Source organism: Prunus avium, chromosome 8 (assembly GCF_965620075.1).
Source record: "Prunus avium chromosome 8, drPruAviu1.hap1.1, whole genome shotgun sequence".
In the NCBI taxonomy this organism is placed as follows: Eukaryota; Viridiplantae; Streptophyta; class Magnoliopsida; order Rosales; family Rosaceae; genus Prunus; species Prunus avium.
The window spans coordinates 30,179,285-30,199,171 of NC_142291.1; the positions used below are offsets into that span (position 1 = coordinate 30,179,285).

The 19,887-nt window shown below is 37.5% G+C and overlaps 1 protein-coding gene and 3 pseudogenes across 4 annotated transcripts; all 4 read right to left on the minus strand.

Annotated features, from left to right (window-relative positions):
* Nucleotides 1–148: 148 nt before the first annotated feature.
* LOC110767901 (putative carboxylesterase 13 pseudogene) lies at nt 149–4,579 on the minus strand (annotated as a pseudogene). 2 transcript variants are annotated; one of them, XR_015826338.1, is made up of 2 exons: nt 3,338–4,579; nt 149–377 (listed from the first exon to the last, which is right to left on the minus strand). The product of XR_015826338.1 is annotated as a putative carboxylesterase 13 pseudogene, transcript variant X2 (transcript). The 2 variants fall into 2 exon arrangements; XR_015826337.1 differs by lacking the exon at nt 149–377 and having other exon boundaries at nt 1,438–4,579.
* A 1,366-nt stretch (nt 4,580–5,945) lies between these two features.
* On the minus strand, nt 5,946–7,233 carry LOC110767900 (putative carboxylesterase 12 pseudogene; annotated as a pseudogene).
* Nucleotides 7,234–11,078: 3,845 nt separating this feature from the next.
* Nucleotides 11,079–12,538, minus strand: LOC110767885 (putative carboxylesterase 13 pseudogene; annotated as a pseudogene).
* An 886-nt stretch (nt 12,539–13,424) lies between these two features.
* On the minus strand, nt 13,425–15,811 carry LOC110767886 (autophagy-related protein 8-like). Of its 2 annotated transcripts, none has more exons than XM_021971553.2 (10): nt 15,724–15,811; nt 15,405–15,467; nt 15,246–15,286; nt 15,087–15,157; nt 14,902–14,980; nt 14,757–14,797; nt 14,586–14,652; nt 14,441–14,493; nt 13,934–14,052; nt 13,425–13,827 (listed from the first exon to the last, which is right to left on the minus strand). In XM_021971553.2, the coding sequence occupies exons 2-10, from the start codon at nt 15,439–15,441 to the stop codon at nt 13,715–13,717; spliced, it is 621 nt and encodes a 206-aa protein (XP_021827245.1). In that variant the 5' UTR covers nt 15,442–15,467; nt 15,724–15,811; the 3' UTR covers nt 13,425–13,714. The 2 variants fall into 2 exon arrangements, with proteins under 2 accessions (XP_021827245.1, XP_021827244.1); XM_021971552.2 differs by having other exon boundaries at nt 13,430–13,827; nt 14,580–14,652.
* Nucleotides 15,812–19,887: the final 4,076 nt, after the last annotated feature.

Below are 19,887 nucleotides of genomic sequence, written 5' to 3' on the forward strand. Positions count from 1 at the left end.
CTTTCTGGTGTAAACTTTTGAAGATGAGGAATAAAGCATGCTTTCCCTCACAATTTTTGTAGATTTGAGATGATATATAGTAGCGATGCAACGCTTTTGGTTTGGCCCATGTGAGGTTAAAATCTTTGCACATAGATTCAATACTTTGATAACATATCTTTTCATTTATCCTATCTCGACGTCTCTGCACATAGATTCAAGAGAAATAACGTCATCTGAGAAGGAAGGTGAACAACTTGTTTTATCAGCGAAGCTATAGTTCAAGCTAAAGTACGGACCCTCTCAGAGAGATTGTGGACCTCGACAGCATGGGATGTCTTTGTAGATGTTGATCCACAGACTTGTTTTTTTCCATTAGCATATTCAAACTCAACATCCTGTTTAAAATCATTAGAGAAAAGAACAATTACTTCTAATATCCAATAGTGAATTGCAGTAAGTACAGGAAATATCATATTCTTCATGGTCCCTACTGCTGAAAGGTCCAATAGCAAACTGCTAACTTGTACATGAGCTTTCTTTTTAAGTTTACATGGGTTTTAATTTTTAAGGGCATTTGTGTCTATTTATGTAAGTTTTTGGCTATATTTGAAAGATTTTATAAAAACTGGCATTTTTGAAAGTAAAGGGTAAATTTTGGCTATTTTTGATAAAAATGCCTTTTTGAGTTAAAATCTCACCCTGAATAGGTTCGATGGTCTTAACGAACCTAGTTAAGCTTTTGACAATATCGGTGCAATCCTGGCCACAGTAGTGGCCCGTACAGGTCTTACACAAAATGCGTGTTTGCAAAAGCCAATAGGCACATTTGACTGATTGGGATTTGTACGAAAAGCAAGACTTTGCATAAGCTGCTTTCCATTCTTTATATCTATAGCCACGCACCGTCCCCAAACGAAGTTACAAAATCACCTAGTTTGAAATTTGAAGTAAAAAAATGGGAGCTAATGAAAGCAGGGAAGGCTCTTGGAGCATCAAGGAAGTGTCCAATGGTGTAATTGCAGCTGCCGCTGTGGCAGGAATGGCTCTGCTGGCCTATGTTTTATATGGACTTGTTTCAGCTTCAGGGCAGAGGAGGAAGACGATGAAAGCTCCGGGCAGAGGTGACCAAATCTTAAGGGGTGATTTTCAGGCTAACCCAAAAGCTTATTTCAGAGACCTCCGCCGCAAATAGAGAGCCAGTCCCAGTGGGATGGGAGGATATTGCAGCACTTGCAACTCAGAGTTACTGCCTTTATTATATGAATAAATAAACTCTTGTAATGAGGGTCGACTTTTCTCTCTGCCCTCTCTCTTGCGTTTTGGTTTGCACCCTCTCTGTTTGAGAGTCTCCTCACCCTCTGTTGGTGATTTTGCTTGGGCTTTATGCTCATATCTGGTGGTTCTTATCCGTCCTTTTCCATAGCCAGTGTTGTTTTCCTCTTTTTTCCCCATCTCCTCTTCCTTTCCTTGTCCCAAAACTCAGATCTTGGATCGCTCCCTCCTCGGCTCGAATTCTCGCAACCTCTTCCGCTCTACTGTGTCATCCTCTTCAGATCCATGGCTCCATGTTGGCATCTGTTGGAGTGTGATTTTGGAATCTCCTTAAAGCGCTTTTGTCGCTTATCGGTCGCTGGAGGCTGTATACATCCTCCCAAGACATCTCTCCGAGTTCCTATGTTCTTTGTTCTTGGTGCTATCTTGATGGTGGAGTTGCTGGGTTACTTCGGTGCTGGTGCAGATTGGTGGTTCTCCCTCCATATGGTGGCGGCTAGGGTTTTTTTAGGTTTGTTTGTTATTTTGTTGGCCCTAGTTTGTTTGTTTTGTTGGGCTTTTGTTTGCTCTGGCGTGGGCTTTTGTTACTTTTTTCATTTTGTTGGATCTTGTTTATTGTGTGTGGTTGGGCTTTTGCCGTGGGATTGTGTTTCTGATCCTATGTCATTTGGTTATCTACCATAATTTTCTTATCTAATGAATTTCACTTTGACCATAACAAAAAAAAAGAAAAAAAAGAAGCTAGAAAGCTATTATAGCAAACCACTTAGTTTGGCATTGCTTATTTGGGGTAATAAGTGATTTTTTTTAAATTTTGAGAAGCCCAGCCTGTTTGGTAAACTATGAGAAAATCACTTATTGTTAAAAATTCATGTGAGAGAAAGCTATAAGGGAAAGCAGCTAATGAGGTGCTTTCATTTTCTGATTATGCAGGAATCAGTTTCGAAGAGGCGCTAGGTTTAATGATTATACGGGAATTAGTACCAACAACACTCTTAACAAAAAGTTTACCAAACGCCAAACTGCTTTCTTTCATAGCTGATTTCTCTCACAGCAAGTCTGACAGCGATTATTTTCACAACACAGCAATGCCAAACTGGCCCTTAGTGCTAGTTTAGCATTGCTTATTTGGGGTGATAAGTGATTTTTAAAAAAAATTGGGAAGCCCAGCCCGTTTGGTAAACTATGAGAAAATCACTTAGTGTTAAAAATTGCTGTGAGAGAAAGCTATAAGGGAAAGCAGCTAATGAGGTGCTTTCATATTCTGATTATGCAGGAATCAATTTCGAAGAGGCCCTGGGTTTGATGATTATGTGGCAATCATTTTTTGATTATACGGGAATCAATACCAACAACACTTTTAACAAAAAGTTTACCAAACGCCAAACTGCTTTCTCTCACAGCAAATCTGACAGCAATATCCTCTATTTTGTCTAATCTGAATTTTTTTATATTGTTTTCTCTTTCTCTTGCAAATCAAATATATTAAAAATAAAAGTAGAAACTCAACCCCCACCAACCTCCCAAATGTCTCTATCTGTCTCCTCCTAGCCAAATTCTCTCTCCACCTTGCTAGATGTAAAGAGCCAAAAGTTGGTTCTCCAAAATAGAGTTGGAAGGAGGATTTTCCTTCTTTTTAGCCAAAGTAGTTAGGAATGAGAGGATAGAGAGTCTGCTGGAGATGCTCTTATATCCTAGGAGGTGAGAATGACTTGTGTGGTTCACCTCTTTCTTACATTAAAGTTTGAGAGTTCAAAATATCCCCTCTTTCTCTGATAAACATGACAAAGTGCAATCTATCCAAGCCAGTCAGATCACACATACTTAAATTTACAGAAGAAAGGAAAAGAACAAAAATCATAATCATACTTGTTTGATCACCCAATCTTTTTTTGGTGCATATCATAATACCTAGCTTCTCTAAATTAGGTATAAAATGGTTTTGCAGGAAAATAAAAATAAAAATTCATATTTCACATCAGATGTTTTATTTTTTTTAAGCAAGAAACATACATAAAACATAATACAAGGCATAAAACAGATGAAGAAAAGAAGAACACAACAAAGAAGAAGAACCACTAACCTGGCTTAGAGGGTATGGTCATATTACTAAGCACACCAAAGTTTCAGGCAAATTATTCTAATTCAAGAAAGCAACAATCTTTTTCTCCATGGCCACAGCATTGTCACAAGTTGGATCTTCCAAATGGAACGAATGCCCCTCCCCCGCTGCTTCTATGACCTCCACAGCCCCATTCCACCCACTCTTTTTCAGTGTCTCACTATAATGCCATCCTCTATCTTTCAACCCATCTTTCTCAGCAACACAAACCAGCACTTTCTCACAACCCAATTTCCCCAATTTCGGATCCTTACCTGGGTTTATAAGCGGGTCGTCGGATCCACTAGTCGAAGGGCAAGCAAAACGCCACACAGCAGCCATATACTCTCTTGTAGCTGCAGGAATAGTTAACTCTTCCCCAACTGGCTCTGTGCCCCAAAAGTACGGATGCACCAAAACAATCCCAATCAACTTAACACCAACCAATTCCTCACACCCCAATTTCACAGCCATGTTGTGCGTTATATTAGCCCCAGCACTGTTCCCAGCGAAAAACACTCGTTGGAAATCTGCAAATCTATTTAGCCAATCTTCAGAGCCGTTTCCATCGGAATGGGAGGCAACCCATTTGAGAGCAGCCCATGAATCATCGTAAGCAGCCGGCAGAGGGTGCTCTGGGACAAGCCTATAGTCAACAGAGACGGCAACAACATTGGCCTCAGAGACTAAGGCGTTGAGGTAGTTGTGATGTGTGCGAGAAGATGAACTTCGAACGCAGAAGCCGCCTCCATGAAAGTAAATGAGAAGAGCGAGTTTGGTTTGGGGTGCGCTTGTGGTGGATTTTGGGATGTAAAGCCTTGCAGATACGGCTAGTTCTTGTGAGATCACAACGTCTTTTGATTGAACGCCAGTTTTGGGATCTGTTGATGGAGGAACTCTGTCTGTGTCTTTGAGTCTTTCAACTCGACCATCTTTGTATACTTTAATCATCGGAGAGAAATCATAGGCTAATTCTTCGTTGCTCATGATTTGAGTTGAACAAGGAAGAGAAGAGAGTAAGAACAAGCAACTATGGAGGCCTCTTATTTCTTCTCTGTTTTTCTTATGCAGATTGCAGAGTTCAGAGCAGGAGCAAAATTTACGGTTATGTTGGGGACTTGAAGGGCTTTAATGCACCACTTAAATTTGTTCTAACAAAACAAATTGTGTTGTAAAGAATGGGGTGGAAGGAAGGAAGAAGAAAAGAGAGATCAGTTAGCCACAAAGATTGTAAACACTAAAGTTGTAGTCCTATTATTTTACATAGTGAAAAAGTTACTACTGCTGCTCTCAGAGGACGTAGGCATGACTGAACCTCGTTAAATATTATGTCTCATTTACTTTACAACAGCTCAAAAAATTGGTTGTTGTTGGACATTTTTGTCAAAAAGGACAGACAAGACAAGTCATTTCAGATATATTGATTTTAATTTGAAGTAAATTATTAAACAAAATACTACCACGTGGTCATACTACTGTAGTATTATATAATTTCTCTTATCGTAGGAGCTACCTTTAATAAATATATATGAATAAAACTCATCTAAGTTAATATCCCCATCTCTTACTTTAAAAAAAAATAATAAATAAATAAGTTAAGATCCCCATCAATTGAAAATTCTTCTTGATTAAAACAGTTATGCCTAGAGGAAGAAGAGTTCCAAAGATTGCATCGACAAAAAAGAGAAAAAAAGAGAAACCTATGAGACCTAGAGGGATTCTTATTAGTTTTGAGCAAAACTTGTTCAAAGAAAATTGAGCAGAGATTTGATTCAAATCGTAAAACAAAAACAAAATATAAAATTGAAGTACTTATTCACATGCATGGTTATATAGGTTTAATACAATGTGTAGTTTTCTTTTTTACTGGTATTATATTTGTTCCATAATGTTAAACACTCTGTATTTGTTCCATAAGGTCTGCGTTTAATATTCTAATTATATGGTCTATGGATCTCTAATTTAGTTTTTATCTTATAAGAAATATCCTACTTGAAATGTGTATATATGTGGTTGTGAAATAATTTCGAATAGAAACTTTAGACATAATGACTTGAGGTTCCATGGGACGGCTGAGAGAGAGTTCTGGTTCTCGTGTTGCTGAGCAGGATGTGTCGAAGCAAACGGGATCGTATTGCACTGAGCAGGGGGCTGTGGAGGTCATGGAGGGCAAAGGATCCATTTGAACAAACCCATTTCCGAACACAGATATGATCATGCTATTGCTGCATATTATTGGAGTTGTGTAGCTGGATACAAGTCATGAATGGACAAATATAATCTCACATCAAGTACGTGGGCTACTGCCAATTGCACTGAGGTCTTGACCAAATTAGTGGGCCCTACAGGTCTGTTATACAAAACACGTTTTTGCAAGGGCCATGGATATACCCAGCAGGCACGTTTGACTGATCGCCAGTATATCCAAGGGGCTGAGAATGACTTGTGTGGCTCACCTTTTTCTTTCATAAAGTTTATGTTCAAAATAGCCCCTCTTTTTCTGATAAACATAACAAAGTACAACCAGCAATCTATCCAAACCATTTGATCTCTCATGCTTAATATTTACAGAAGAAAGAAAACCAACACCAACACCAATCATATTTCACATCAGATGTTTTATTTATTTAAGCAAAAACCATACATAAAGCATAATCCAAGGCATAAAACAGATGAAGAAAAGAAGAACCCAACAAAGAAGTACAACCTTCGACCAAAAAAAAAAAAAACAAAGAAGTACAACCACAAACCTGGCTTAGAGGCTATGGTCATATTACTAAGCACACCAAAGTCTCAGGCAAATTATTCTAATTCAAGAAAGCAAGAATCTTTTTCTCCAGGGCCACAGCATTGTCACAAGTTGGATCTTCCAAATGGAACACATGGCCCTCCCCCGTTGCTTCTATGAGCTCCACAACACCTTTCCACCCACTCTTTCTCAGTATCTCACTGTAATACACTCCTCTATCTTTCAAGATATCTTTCTCAGCAACAAAAACCAGCACTTTCACACAACCCAATTCCCCCAACTTCGAATCCTTACCCGGGTTGAAAAAGGGGTCATCGGATCCCCTAGTTGAAGGGTAAGTAAAACGCCACAAAGCAGAAATGAACTCTCTTCCAGCTGCAGGGGCAGTTGACTCTTCCCCAACTGGCTCTGTGCCCCAAAAGTAAGGATGCACCAACACTATCCCAATCAGATTAACACCAGCCAATCCCTCACACCCCACTTTCAAAGCCATGTTGTGTGCTAAATTACCCCCTGCACTGTCCCCAGCGAAAAACACACGCTGGAAATCTGCAAAACTGTTTAGCCAATCATCAGAGCCGTTTCCATCAGAATGGGAAGCAACCCATTTGAGAGCAGCCCATGAATCTTCGTAAGCAGCAGGCAGAGGGTGCTCTGGGGCAAGCCTATAGTCAACAGAGACTGCAACAACATTGGCCTCGGAGACTAAGGCGTTGAGGTAGTTGTGATATGTGGGAGAAGATGAACTTTCAATGCAGAAGGCGCCTCCATGGAAGTAAACGAGAAGAGGGAGTTTGGTTTGGGGTGAGCTTGTGGTGGTGGATTTTGGGATGTAAAGCCTTGCAGATATGGCTGGTTCTTGTGAGATCACAACGTCTTTTGATTGGACGCCAGTTTTGGGATCTGTTGATGGAGGAGCTATGTCTGTGCCTCTAAGTCTTTCAACTCGACCATCTTTGTATACTTTAAGCGCTGGAGAGAAATCGTAGGCTAATTCTTCATTGCTCATGATTTCGGTTGAAGAATGAAGAGAAGAGTATAAGAGCAAACAATAATGGAGGCCTCTCTCTCTCTCTCTCTCTCTCTCTCTCTCTCTCTCTCTCTCTCTCTCTCTCTCTCTCTCTCTCTCTCTCTCTCTCTCTCTCTCTCTCTCTCTCTCTCTCTCTCTCTCTCTCTCTCTCTGTATTTCTTATGCAGATAGCAGAGTGGAGAGTCGTAGCAAAATGTATGGTTGTGCGCATGGTCTTAAATATCGGAGGTATCGGAAGTATCGGAAGTCAAAAAATACGGAAATATCGCAGGAAATATCGGGATATTATCGGTATCGGAAAAAATTGAATAAAAACCACGGAAATTGTAAGAAAAACTTGGAAATTTTTATTGAAACTTTGTAGGATGTTTATTTAGTCAATTATCTATTAGTTTATCACAAAAAATTGGAAGGAAATGCATTGCATGATGGATTTAATTGATTTAAGTTGATTATATAGCAAACTGGCAAACACCGTAAGTGTAGAAATATGTAGTAATTAATGAAAGAAGATTAAACACACCATAATCATTTATATATAATGAATTACTACAATATTTTACACTTTATACATTGCATGGTAAGATACATGAGTGACTTAGTACCACATAGAGTTCCTATGAGGTTCAAAATTTTCACTATCTTCATCATCTCTATGTGTAGAGTAAGTATATTTTGAAGAGTAGTCATCAAATGATAAATCCCCAAAATAGTTTTCCATATAATTGTTAACATGCCACCCATATGGATCCGAGATTGGTTGACGTTGTCCATAAGCAAAATCATTTGAAGATTGAGTCTCGAATTCTTTCCATGTGTCACTTGATTCCATCCCAACAGGAATGGGATATGAAGGGTAGGGAAATGGTTGGTTATGAGTATAACCATAGTTACTACTTCCTACTCCAACAGAGTCCGAAGTTATAGATAACGAGTCATCTTCTTGACTTGACAATGTCCCCTTGCCTCTTTCTCTACGAGTATAGTTCTTCCCTATGGCACCAATTCCTGGTCCTGCCCGTAAAAGCAGGTGAGTGGTTGAATGGTAGGGTAAGTAATGTAAGTTGAAAAAACGTTGGTGAGTTTTATATTTTATCCATTTTGTAAACCAAGCCAGGAATCCAAAGCTAAGTTTTATATTTTATCCATTTTGTAAAAGCATGTGAGCATTCTGTCGGCTAGACATGCTTTGTTTATTAGCTCAATGAGCTACTTTTGTATTACTCTAGGAGACATGCTTTCCGTAGAGTGCCCAAATCAGTTCAATGAGCTACTTCAATTCTCTACATTTTTTGAGTTTCATATCGGGATATTATCGGGATATTATCGATAATATCTCGATATATTGACCAAATCATTCATAAAAGTGTTGAAAATATCTTTCCGATATTATCGGGATAATATCGATATATTGACGATAACTATATGGTTAGTTGTTAAAATATCGGACCCCCAAAAATCAGATATTATCGGGATAATATCGGGGATATTATCGATATTTAAGACCATGGTTGTGCGTTGAGGACTTGATGGGCTTTTATGCACCATTTAAATTAATTCTAAAAAATACAAATTGGTTGTTGTTGGACATTTTTGCCTTCCTTAATGCATCTAGTTTTGGCAAATAGAAGGACAGAGAAGTCCTTTCAGATATTTGATTTTGACGTAGAGCTTTATTTATGTCATATCAAGATTATATGAGATTGTTTGCTATCGAGTACCAAAGTTACAAACCAGCAATCTAGTTGATCTCTCATACGTAAAGAAAGACAAAGAATTCACTAATGTAGTGGTTTGGAGTAATTGCTCTCTCAGGAAAGGTTCAGGGTTCGAGTCCTAACATCCTTGTAGTATATGTGAGTTTAGTATACTATCACCATTCTCAATAATAAAAAAAAATCCTTTAAAAAAAAATTACTAAACAAAGAAAACCAACACAAATCATATCCATACTTGGAAATGAGAAGAGATCAAAATTCACAAACCAACTTTGTTTTCTTAAATGAGTACCAATTAAGTTGAAGAGGAAGACTGTCTCTCTCCCTCTAAGTTGGAATGAGGCAATCATTTCTTAATTATTTCAAACGGAACTTAAATGCTCAATGAATAAAAGATTGTAAAAGATTTCCCATGACTTGCCACATAATAAAAGAGAGAACAAAAACAACCTTTGAGAATAGTTGAAAAGGAAGTAAAGGTTTTCTCTGTACGAATGGGTGGCGTATCAAGTTTTTCTTGCTCATCTCAATTCTCATATGTTTGGCACAATATGTATCACACCTAAGATCAGAGAATACAATTGGTCTCTTTTCCCAAATAAGAAAACAAAGTATATAAAAGCATATTTATAAAAATTGGAAGTAAAAAAAAAAAGGGTGCTAGAAGGAATCATTGGATCTATCTAGGCCAAAGAAAAATTACTAAAGTAGTGCAGTTTGAGCCTTGAATCACTGAGTTCTTTAGTATAGATATATACAACTTTTTTAATATTGTTGATCTTGTTGCCATTGTTGTTTAGGTTCTTGAAATGCAGAGAGCCAATGCGAAGAAGAAGAACTTGATTTGGTTAAACTGAATGCGTATTTCCTATATTATTTCATTTTTTTCTTTTATCTTTTAAGATAATGTGTTGTCAATGTAACCCCATTTCCGAACATAGAGATTTTGTGTTTGAGTAGCAAACTAAAACTTGAAAGTTCCCCTTTGTTTAGATTTCGTATGCTTCATCAATACTTGACAATGCAGAAATTCCAAACATATCACAAGGTTGACTACCCACAACGTATCTACGGAGATTATTTATTGTATGATCACACTACTGTTGCATATCTTGGGCGTTATGTTGCTCGATACAAGTTATGGATGGGGTGTCACAAAAATTTACAACTTAAAAATAGGTAATTACTACTAATTTTACTTATGCCTTTTTGAGTTAAAATCTCACCCCAAAAAGGTTCGATGGTCTTAACGAACCTGGTTAAGCTTTTAACAATATTGGTGCAATCCTGGCCAAAGTAGTGGCCCTTATAGGTCTTACACAAAACACGTGTTTGCAAAAGCCAGTAGGCACATTTGACTGATCGCCATTAGAACATCTCCAGGAAAGTCTCCAAATTTTAGTTAAAATAGCTAGAAAGTTATTATAGCAAACCACTTAAAAGGTGTTTCCTTCAGCAATGTTTCTCAGCATGGGTTGAGAGTGAGATCTCGCCTTTTTTGGAAAGACCGTGCTCCTCCATGGTTAAGCATTCTTTTAGATAAGGATATAGCTATGGTGTAATTCATTGTTTGTTTTTGAGATGCGGTGGTACTCTTTTTCCTTGACCGGATTTTCCCCCATTGGGGGTTTTGGATGGCAATGTTTTAATGAGGCCACACTAACGCTCTCCATTCATTTGTAAACGTTATCATTGGTTGGTGCTACGGTTGAATGAATCTTTCTATTTGATCAAAAAAATAATAATAAAAAATAAAAGTAGAGACCCAACCCCACCAACCTCCCAAATGTCTCTATCTCTCTCCCTCTTTTTCTCTCTCCTCCTTGCTAGATAAAGAGCCAAAAGTTGGTTCTCCAAAATAGAGAGCCCAGTATGGAGTCTGCTTAAAGGAGGATTTTCCTTCTTTTTAGCCAAAATAGCTAGGAATGAGAGGATAGAGAGTCTGCTGGAGATGCTCTTATATCCTAGGAGGTGAGAATGATTTGTGTGGTTCACCTCTTTCTTACATTAAAGTTTGAGAGTTCAAAATATCCCCTCTTTCTCTGATAAACATGACAAAGTGCAATCTATCCAAGCAAGTCAGATCCCACATACTTAAATTTACAGAAGAAAGAAAAACAACACCAATCATAATCATACTTGTTTGATCACCCAATCTTTTTTTGGTGCATATCATAACACCTAGCTTCTCTAAATTAGGTATAAAACGGTTTTGCAGGAAAAAAAAAGAAAAAGAAATTCATATTTCACATCAGCTGTTTTATTTTTTTTAAGCAAGAAACATACATAAAACATAAAGGCATAAACCAGATGAAGAAAAGAACACAACAAAGAAGTACAACTACTAACCTGGCTTAGAGGCTATGGTCATATTACTAAGCACACCAAAGTTTCAGGCAAATTATTCTAATTCAAGAAAGCAACAATCTTTTTCTCCATGGCCACAGCATTGTCACAAGTTGGATCTTCCAAATGGAACGAATGCCCCTCCCCCGCTGCTTCTATGACCTCCACAGCCCCATTCCACCCACTCTTTTTCAGTGTCTCACTATAATGCCATCCTCTATCTTTCAACACATCTTTCTCAGCAACACAAACCAGCACTTTCTCACAACCCAATTTACCCAATTTCGGATCCTTAGCCGGGTTTATAAGCGGGTCGTCGGATCCACTAGTCGAAGGGCAGGCAAAACGCCACACACCAGCCATATACTCTCTTGCAGCTGCCGGAGTAGTTAACTCTGCCCCAACCGGCTCTGTGCCCCAAAAGTATGGATGCACCAAAACAATCCCAATCAACTTAACACCAACCAATCCCTCACACCCCAATTTCACAGCCATGTTGTGCGTTATATTAGCCCCGGCACTGTTCCCAGCGAAAAACACTCGTTGGAAATCTGCAAATCTATTTATCCAATCTTCAGAGCCGTTTCCATCGGAATGGGAGGCAACCCATTTGAGAGCAGCCCATGAATCATCATAAGCAGCCGGCAGAGGGTGCTCTGGGACAAGCCTATAGTCAACAGAGACGGCAACAACATTGGCGTCAGAGACTAAGGCGTTGAGGTAGTTGTGATGTGTGGGAGAAGATGAACTTCGAATGCAGAAGCCGCCTCCATGAAAGTAAATGAGAAGAGGGAGTTTGGTTTGGGATGCGCTTTTGGTGGTGGTGGCGGTGCTGGATTTTGGGATGTAAAGCCTTGCAGATATGGCTGGTTCTTGTGAGATCACAACGTCTTTTGATTGGACGCCAGTTTTGGGATCTGTTGATGGAGGAACTATGTCTGTGCCTCTGAGTCTTTCAACTCGACCATCTTTGTATACTTTAATCAGTGGAGAGAAATCATAGGCTAATTCTTCGTTGCTCATGATTTGAGTTGAACAAGGAAGAGAAAAGAATAAGAACAAGCAACTATGAAGGCCTCTGTCTCTTCTCTGTTTTTCTTATGCAGATTGCAGAGTTCAGAGCAGGAGCAAAATTTACGGTTATGATGTTGGGGACTTGAAGGGCTTTAATGCACCACTTAAATTTGTTCTGACAAAACAAATTGTGTTGTAAAGAATGTGATGGAGCCCACTAACTATTCATTTGAAGACTTGTTGGGTAAAGTGATGATGAAGGTGTTGTAGAAGTGGAGTCCATATATTGGAAGAAATAATTGCACATCCACAGGAGGCTTCGCCTATAAATGGACTTCCTCCCTTCATTGTAATTCGACACCAACCATTAGAGAAGAAAGTGAGAGCCCAGACAGAGAGGAAGGGAGAAAGAAAGAACAATGAAAGGAGAGAAAAGAGAGCAAAGAGAAAAATCAGTTAGCCACAAAGATTGTAAACACTAAAGATGTAGCCCTATTATTTTACATAGTAGAAAAGTTAGAGATTTTCTATTTAAACTTCACACTTCTCTTAGTTCACCCCATCTTTTAATTTAAATTTTCACAATTTCTAAGAAAACCCCACTATCTTCCCAAACTATCCTTAAATACATCCCAAACTGAAAAAATAAGAAATAAAAGAGATTTTCTATTTAAACCCCACAATTTTCTTTGTTCCCAGCAGAAAAAAAAAACAAACAAATGAAACCCCAAACCCGAAATTTAATACTTTCTAGAGTAAAAGAACAACTTTACCTCTCTCCAAGTAGAGGAGTTTGTAGAAGAGTTTGTCCTGATTTGATCCAATTTATACTTTACCTATGTCCTGATCCAATTTAAATAGGATGTAGATGAGATTGTATTTTTCTAAAACTTAATATGAAGAGTGGTGGGGTGTCTGTATAGATGTACTAGGGCTAATTATTAAGTTGGATGACCTTTTTTGTCTTTTTCCATAATAAAACTTACAGCTTAATGATTTAAGTATTGGGGTGAACAAAGAGTAGTACGAGTTTTAAATAGAAAATCTCAAAAGTTATTGTAGCTGCTCTCCGAAGACGTAGGCATGACTAAACCTCGTTAAATATTGTGTCTCATTTACTTTACATGCGGCTCAATATTTCCTCATATACCATTCATTTTACAATAAATTGGTTGTTGGACATTCTTGTCAAAAAGGACGGACAAGACAAGTAATTTCATATATATTGATTTAAATTTGAAGTAGAGTTATTAAACAAACAACTACCACATGGCCATACTAACGTAGTATTATATAATTTCTCCTATCGCAGGAGCTACCTTTGATAAATTTATGCGTAAAACTCATTTATATTAAGATCCCCATCTCCTATTTAAAAATAATTATTAAAAACAAAGTTAAGATCCCCATCAATTGAAAATTCTTCTTGATTAAAACAGTAATGGAGGGCAAAGGATCCATTTGAACAACCCTAAACCCACAAGAGGATAAACTATAAATAATCAACAGGTCACAACGTCCCCACTGTAGCTGAAGTTATCATTCCCACTGTAGGTCATGTGAAGAAATCCATCATCATCCTTATTTTCCTCATCAACTAAACCCATAGAGGCACCTGTAACATTCATTGAAAGACAAGGAGAGTTGGGAACGAAGATACTATATATATATATATATATATATATGCCTATTTTAAAAAAAGAGTTGCATGCGCATCTCACCTGTGGGAGGTACAGTGTTTTTGAAGAAGACAAATATAGGTTTTTTTTTACTTAGAAAGATCCACATCCGAACATAAGCAATAAAATCTCCAAGAAGTGCATCCTTGGGGACAAGGTACCTGCCGTCAGATAAACAAAATCTTCAATTGAGATAACGTTAATAACCAACACAAATTGAACTTGTAGTTTGACTTTGTGGTAATAACGTAAGTACGTCTAAATGCACAAATTTAACACATGAATACATCGTATCTATAATCTATGTAAGCATAAATTACATGCACACTTTAAAATGCACAACAACAAAAACACAACAGCATATATACATCTTCTGTTTTTCCTGAACGATTTCTAAACATACATATATATATATATATATATATGTGTGTGTGTGTGTGTGTGTCAAAAGCACAAACAAAAAGAGAACATTTCTATTCCATGGTATGGTAGCAATAAATCAAATCAAGATATACTTAAAAGTACAAGGGAATTGAATTGGCAACTAACTTCTTCACGTCAATCTCAGCAATATCACTCCTTGCATCCTTCTCCACAGCCACCTGCACGGAAGCTCAAATTAAAACGAAGTATAACCATCGAATGCATCCATACAAAGTAAACATATTTAATGCAGTGAAATTCTTACTGGTACCCAATCTGGGTCCGTCTCCCTCAAACGCCAAGGGTCTATATGTTTTTCAGTACTAGCCCTCAGATCCCTGAACATAAATCAAAAGCATAAGCGAAAAAGACATAATCCTATTCCACTACAGCCGTACCAAAAAAAAAAAGATAATCAAACCACAAGGGAATTGCAACTAACTTCCTCCCATCAGAGCCAGGAATTTCATTGCTTGCAGCCTTCTGCACAATCAGATGCATGAGGCTCAAGTTAGAACATAGTATATATTTCCACTGAATGACATAGCCATAGGCAGTAAAACTACTTAATTCAATGAAATTCTCACCGCATGCTTCGCCAAGTAACTAATATTCCAATAGTCTAAAAGTATAGCTCTAACCGGAGATGTTTTTATTGACGGTTTCCTGAACTTAAAAAATAAATAAATGAAAAGGCGAACAATATTCTTGTTCCATTATTGTGGCAATACGAATCAAGAGAATTAAAGCACAAGAGGAATTAGTAGCAAACTTCTTCTTCTTCTTATTAATGTCAGGAATGACACTCAGGGAAGCAGCAGCGGCAGCATTCTTCACAACCATCTGCATAAAGACTCAAATTAGAACATAAAATTCCACTGAATGCCTGCCTAGAAGGAAGTAAACATATATGATTCAGTAAAATTCTTACTGGGGCTGGATCTGAAATGTTCTCTTCTGCTCGCATCGTTTCTAAAATATCCAAAGCCAAAAGAAGAAAACAGATGAAAAGGCCATGCATGATATCGGCATATGGGTATTGCAAAACCTATATCATTAACCCAAAAAACAAAAAGACAAGAAAACAAACCCAGATGATTTTCAAGCTTGCAAGAGCTTTCGGCCATGGCGAAACTCTCACTACGACTGATCTCTGCAAATTAGAAACAACAAACAACATCGAACACCAGCCAGTAGATCAAGATATGCGTTGTGACTTGGATGGTTTTTACGAAAAGTTAACATGCAAAGGATCGATTAGGGTTTGGGGAATTGATGAATTGATTGGTTAAGAACATTAAAGAACAGAGGGTCAAAATCAATTGAAGGGGAGAAAATTATTGTAGGCAAAGAATCATAAAATATACATACGATACATAAATTTAAGGGTTTCACATTGGGGAACAGACCTGTATTGCAATTTGCAAGTTCCAACGCGAAAGGTTTTCTTTGTCATCTAGGTTTTCTTCGGCGTGTTTTATACTAACTTTCTCTGGGCTCCGTTTCATGACCTGGACTACGACCCGAGGGCCATATCCCATTATATTCTTGGGCCCTTTTTTTTTTTTTTTTTTTAAAAATTTTGTTTTGGATGATTATATATAACTAGTCCCTTGGTAAAAATATGACCATTATCTGATTTGTTTTTAATTTTTAATAAAAAAAAGTATAAATTTATCTTATTATTTATATTTGATTAATTATTTTAATTCTTAATATTTGCATTTATTAAGGAAAATTCCCTTATTAAAAAAGGACATTTCTCTTATTTTAAATGTTTCAGAAGAACGAAAAGCATTACAGGACTATTTGTGATAGGAAATTATCCAAAAGAACGAAAAGATTGCATGACTATTTGTTCAAGGAATTTGGGATGAAAAAGCTTGGTTCTTTGAAATACTTTTGCAATTATGATTTTCATTTTCAAACCACAAATGATCTCTAAGGGTTTTGAAATGAAAACTATCATGCATGCCATTGCCAGCATGTGTGGGTAGGGGTGGGTACGGTCCGGTTCTCATCTCAAATTGAAATTGGTACTACTTAGTGTAATTTTAAAAAAAATTGGCTTGTTTGGTTCTCATCGATTCTGGTTTTGAACTGTATTATTATTATTTTTTAAATACAAATGCTAACAAAAAAAATTATTATTTTGGCTTAAAAATTAACAAATGATCCAATTCATACAAAGAGAGATGTTTTGAAGTTGGACTTGGAAAAATATTAGTTATAAAATTAAAAATGGAGCATTGGATTTAAATAATTTTGTAATAAAAAAAAATTATACACAACCGATTCGGTTTGGTGCTATGTGAAATCAAATTTGAAACCAGTTTGAACCGATTCGGTCCAATTTGGACTCAGTTTGTTGACTTTTTTGGTCAACCAATTTTTTTTCCCTTTTTTTAATCCGATCTAGTTTGGTGTTCCTATTTTCCGCTCCCAATGCCCACCCATATGTGTGGTCGAGGTTAACAACACGACAAATCCAACTAAGCACACTAAATCAATATAAACCCGCACGCAACGCATGGTATGACTAACTATTAAGAAATTTTGTACGCTACTCGATGTTAAGTTAGGGGGGTTGTATTCAATTAGGATTATAAAGCGTTTAAAAAGAGGTTTTACAAGTCTGGGTGTATTCAATTCCGACTTGTACGAACTTTTAAAAAGTCCATTCAAATATGGGTGTATTCAATTAGGATTATAAAAAAGTTGAATCAAATCTAGGTGTATTCAAAAGGTCATATATTTGGAAGGATTTCATTAAGTGATAAATTTTCGTAGGTTTTAAGGGGAGAGCTATAAATAACAAAGGCCATAATAAATCCAACCTCTTCCCTAAGTATTTCATTAGACATTTTTCTCTCGCCCTAGCTTTTCTCTCTGCAACAAATGACGAATAGCTTCCTTCCTTCATCTGTGAAGGTATGCTCCCTATTTTTTCTTCGATCAATACCTCGTTGGGTTTTCTTTTTCCATGATTTTTCTTCATCGTGTTTTTCTTGTTATTAGGGTATAGTTTGGGGTTAGAGTTTATGCTCGTTACTAGGGTTTTCGTTAAACATAATTTTATTTCATGTTGTTGGAGGAAAAGATATTATGAATTTGGCTTTTTATTTCATGTTGGTACAAATCAAGTATCAGAACATCTCTTGAAATTGGATCACCATTAGATACATTGACAGCAATGCTACTATATAAAATAATTTTACTTTTTATACTTTCCATCTATTTTTTTTATTTATAATTTGTTACGTGTATTATTAACAGAGACATTGTTAGGGAGGAGTTTAATAAAGTCATGGCTTTGATGAGATCTCAAAGCAAAAAAAAAAACAAGGATGGCCACAGGCTCAAAGTTTCTGTAGAAGACGGAGGCCTACTTGAGCACTTCTTTGGCAAAGATGGCAAAAAAAGTCTCACACATGAAACATTTGAGTTTTTTTTCCTCTGGCAGTCAGCTGATCTTTTCCCATTTGTTTTTCTTCTATCTATTTCTGAATTTGAAGTCTGGAATAAAAGCCATACAAATCTTAAGAAAGTTAATTAAAAAATTATATATAAGTCTTCTGAAAGTCTATCAAGTTCTATACGAATTCTAAAGTTCCATCAAGTTCTATGAAAGTTGGCACTTAAACAAAATCTTTTTAAACGCTCTAGAATCCTAATTGAATACACCCCCCTTAGAATAGTGCTTTACTACATATAGATGGATTAGGAAAAGGAAAAGAAAAATAAGTATCAAATTAAAGATTAAAGGCCTTTTCAAGAAGCAAATAAATGCGTCTTATATCTAAAAGTCCAAATGTTGTAGTTTAGACTATATGAAAAAGAATATACAATTAAATACATAAATGATTAAAGTAATAAATATAGATGAATCAATATATATATATAGTCCAAATGTTGTAGTTTAGACTATATGAAAAAGAATTCGAATGGGCTGCACCACACACAAAGGTGTGTAAATAAACTCCATGGGGAGAGCTTTCCCTTCACCCATGCCCGGCTCGGAGAGGTGACTCCTTTGCCACCTTTTTTCTCACCAAAAAAAGAATATACAATTAAATACATAAATGATTAAAGTAATAAATATAGATGAATCAATATATATATATATATATATATATATATATATATATATGAGACGGATCCGTGGTACTATGTTTTTGATACAAGTTTTGACACAATTTTATAATATTTGGATGCAAGCACTTTCAACGGTTAAGATTACATGTGATTTCACTATTGTTTGTGCCTGATGAATCACGGCCATAAGCTGGCCGAAGGAGCCCTTTCTCTCGGCCCTGGCACTTGTTCGTAAAAACTGAAACGCAGCGTTTCGCCAGGGTACTTCGCCTTCCTAAAAGATAAAAGAAGAAATGCTAAGGCATTATCATCTCGGCCTCAAGCGCAGGCCCAGGCCCAGGCCGAACAAAATCACGGTCAAGGCATTAAAGGCAAATCATCACGTGACAGCAGGGTCCCAGGCTTCATTTAATAAAGTAGTGCCTGTTTAATGCAGCAAACCCATTGGCCACAAAGAAGCATTTAATGCATGAGGGAAGGTGGGAAGTGACTGAAGTCAGGATTTGGTGATGAGGATCAGAGTGATTAGACATGGACATTCTCACAAGAATTCTGACAGCCTGAGATATTGGTTCACCAGCTATCCAGGCCATAAATGCGTCTCCACGGCCAGAGGCTCAGAACCCACGATCAAGAGCGGCGGTCGAGATTCACCGGGATTTCTGGGGTCACACCACCATACTTCACGATCCCAAATGTCGATTGGACTGCCCACTTGCGCTAATCAGACTCCACTATGCGTAAATTCAGCCTCGATTACTCATCCAGGGACTCTTCCTATAAATACAAGACTCGAGCTACATTCAAAGGGTTCAACACCAAAGCAAAGCCTCCCACGGAGCAACTTATTTTTTCCTGTAATGCACTTTCAATATCTTTACTTGCTTTTCTAGGAGTAGTGGTAGATTGTAAGGAAAATCCATTCATCAATATATCATACGACCCTTGATTTTCAAGGCGCCGGAGCACCATCCTTGTTGTTCGTTCACTCACCCCATATATCACACGACCGTCGCTCCCTGAGCAGCGCGTCGGAGCACCGCCCAAAACCCACCACCAACACCATCACTCAACGGCCTTGTAGTTCAGGCCGTGAACCTAACAGCCGAGACCAGTTCCTCTCTCGGCTACAATCGTTTGACTAGGAAGACAGATCAAACAGGCGCACCACTTATTCATCCAACACTCATCAACACATCGACGCACGATAGATCGTGCTGGCACGCCCGCGCACAACCGCACCGCACCCAAAAGCAGGAAACCGCGTGTTAACGCACATCCCCTCGGCCCGGAACTCCAGGCCGTGAGATTTGCGCGGCAGACAACTATTTAACTTACAAATTGATGAATAATAAAATATAGAACTCCTCACTTTTCTTTTTTTGTTGTTGTTAAACTCCCCATTTTTCTAGGTAACTTTAATATGCCAATAAAAATCATTCTCTCTCCTCAATAAAATTTGCAATAAACAATAATTA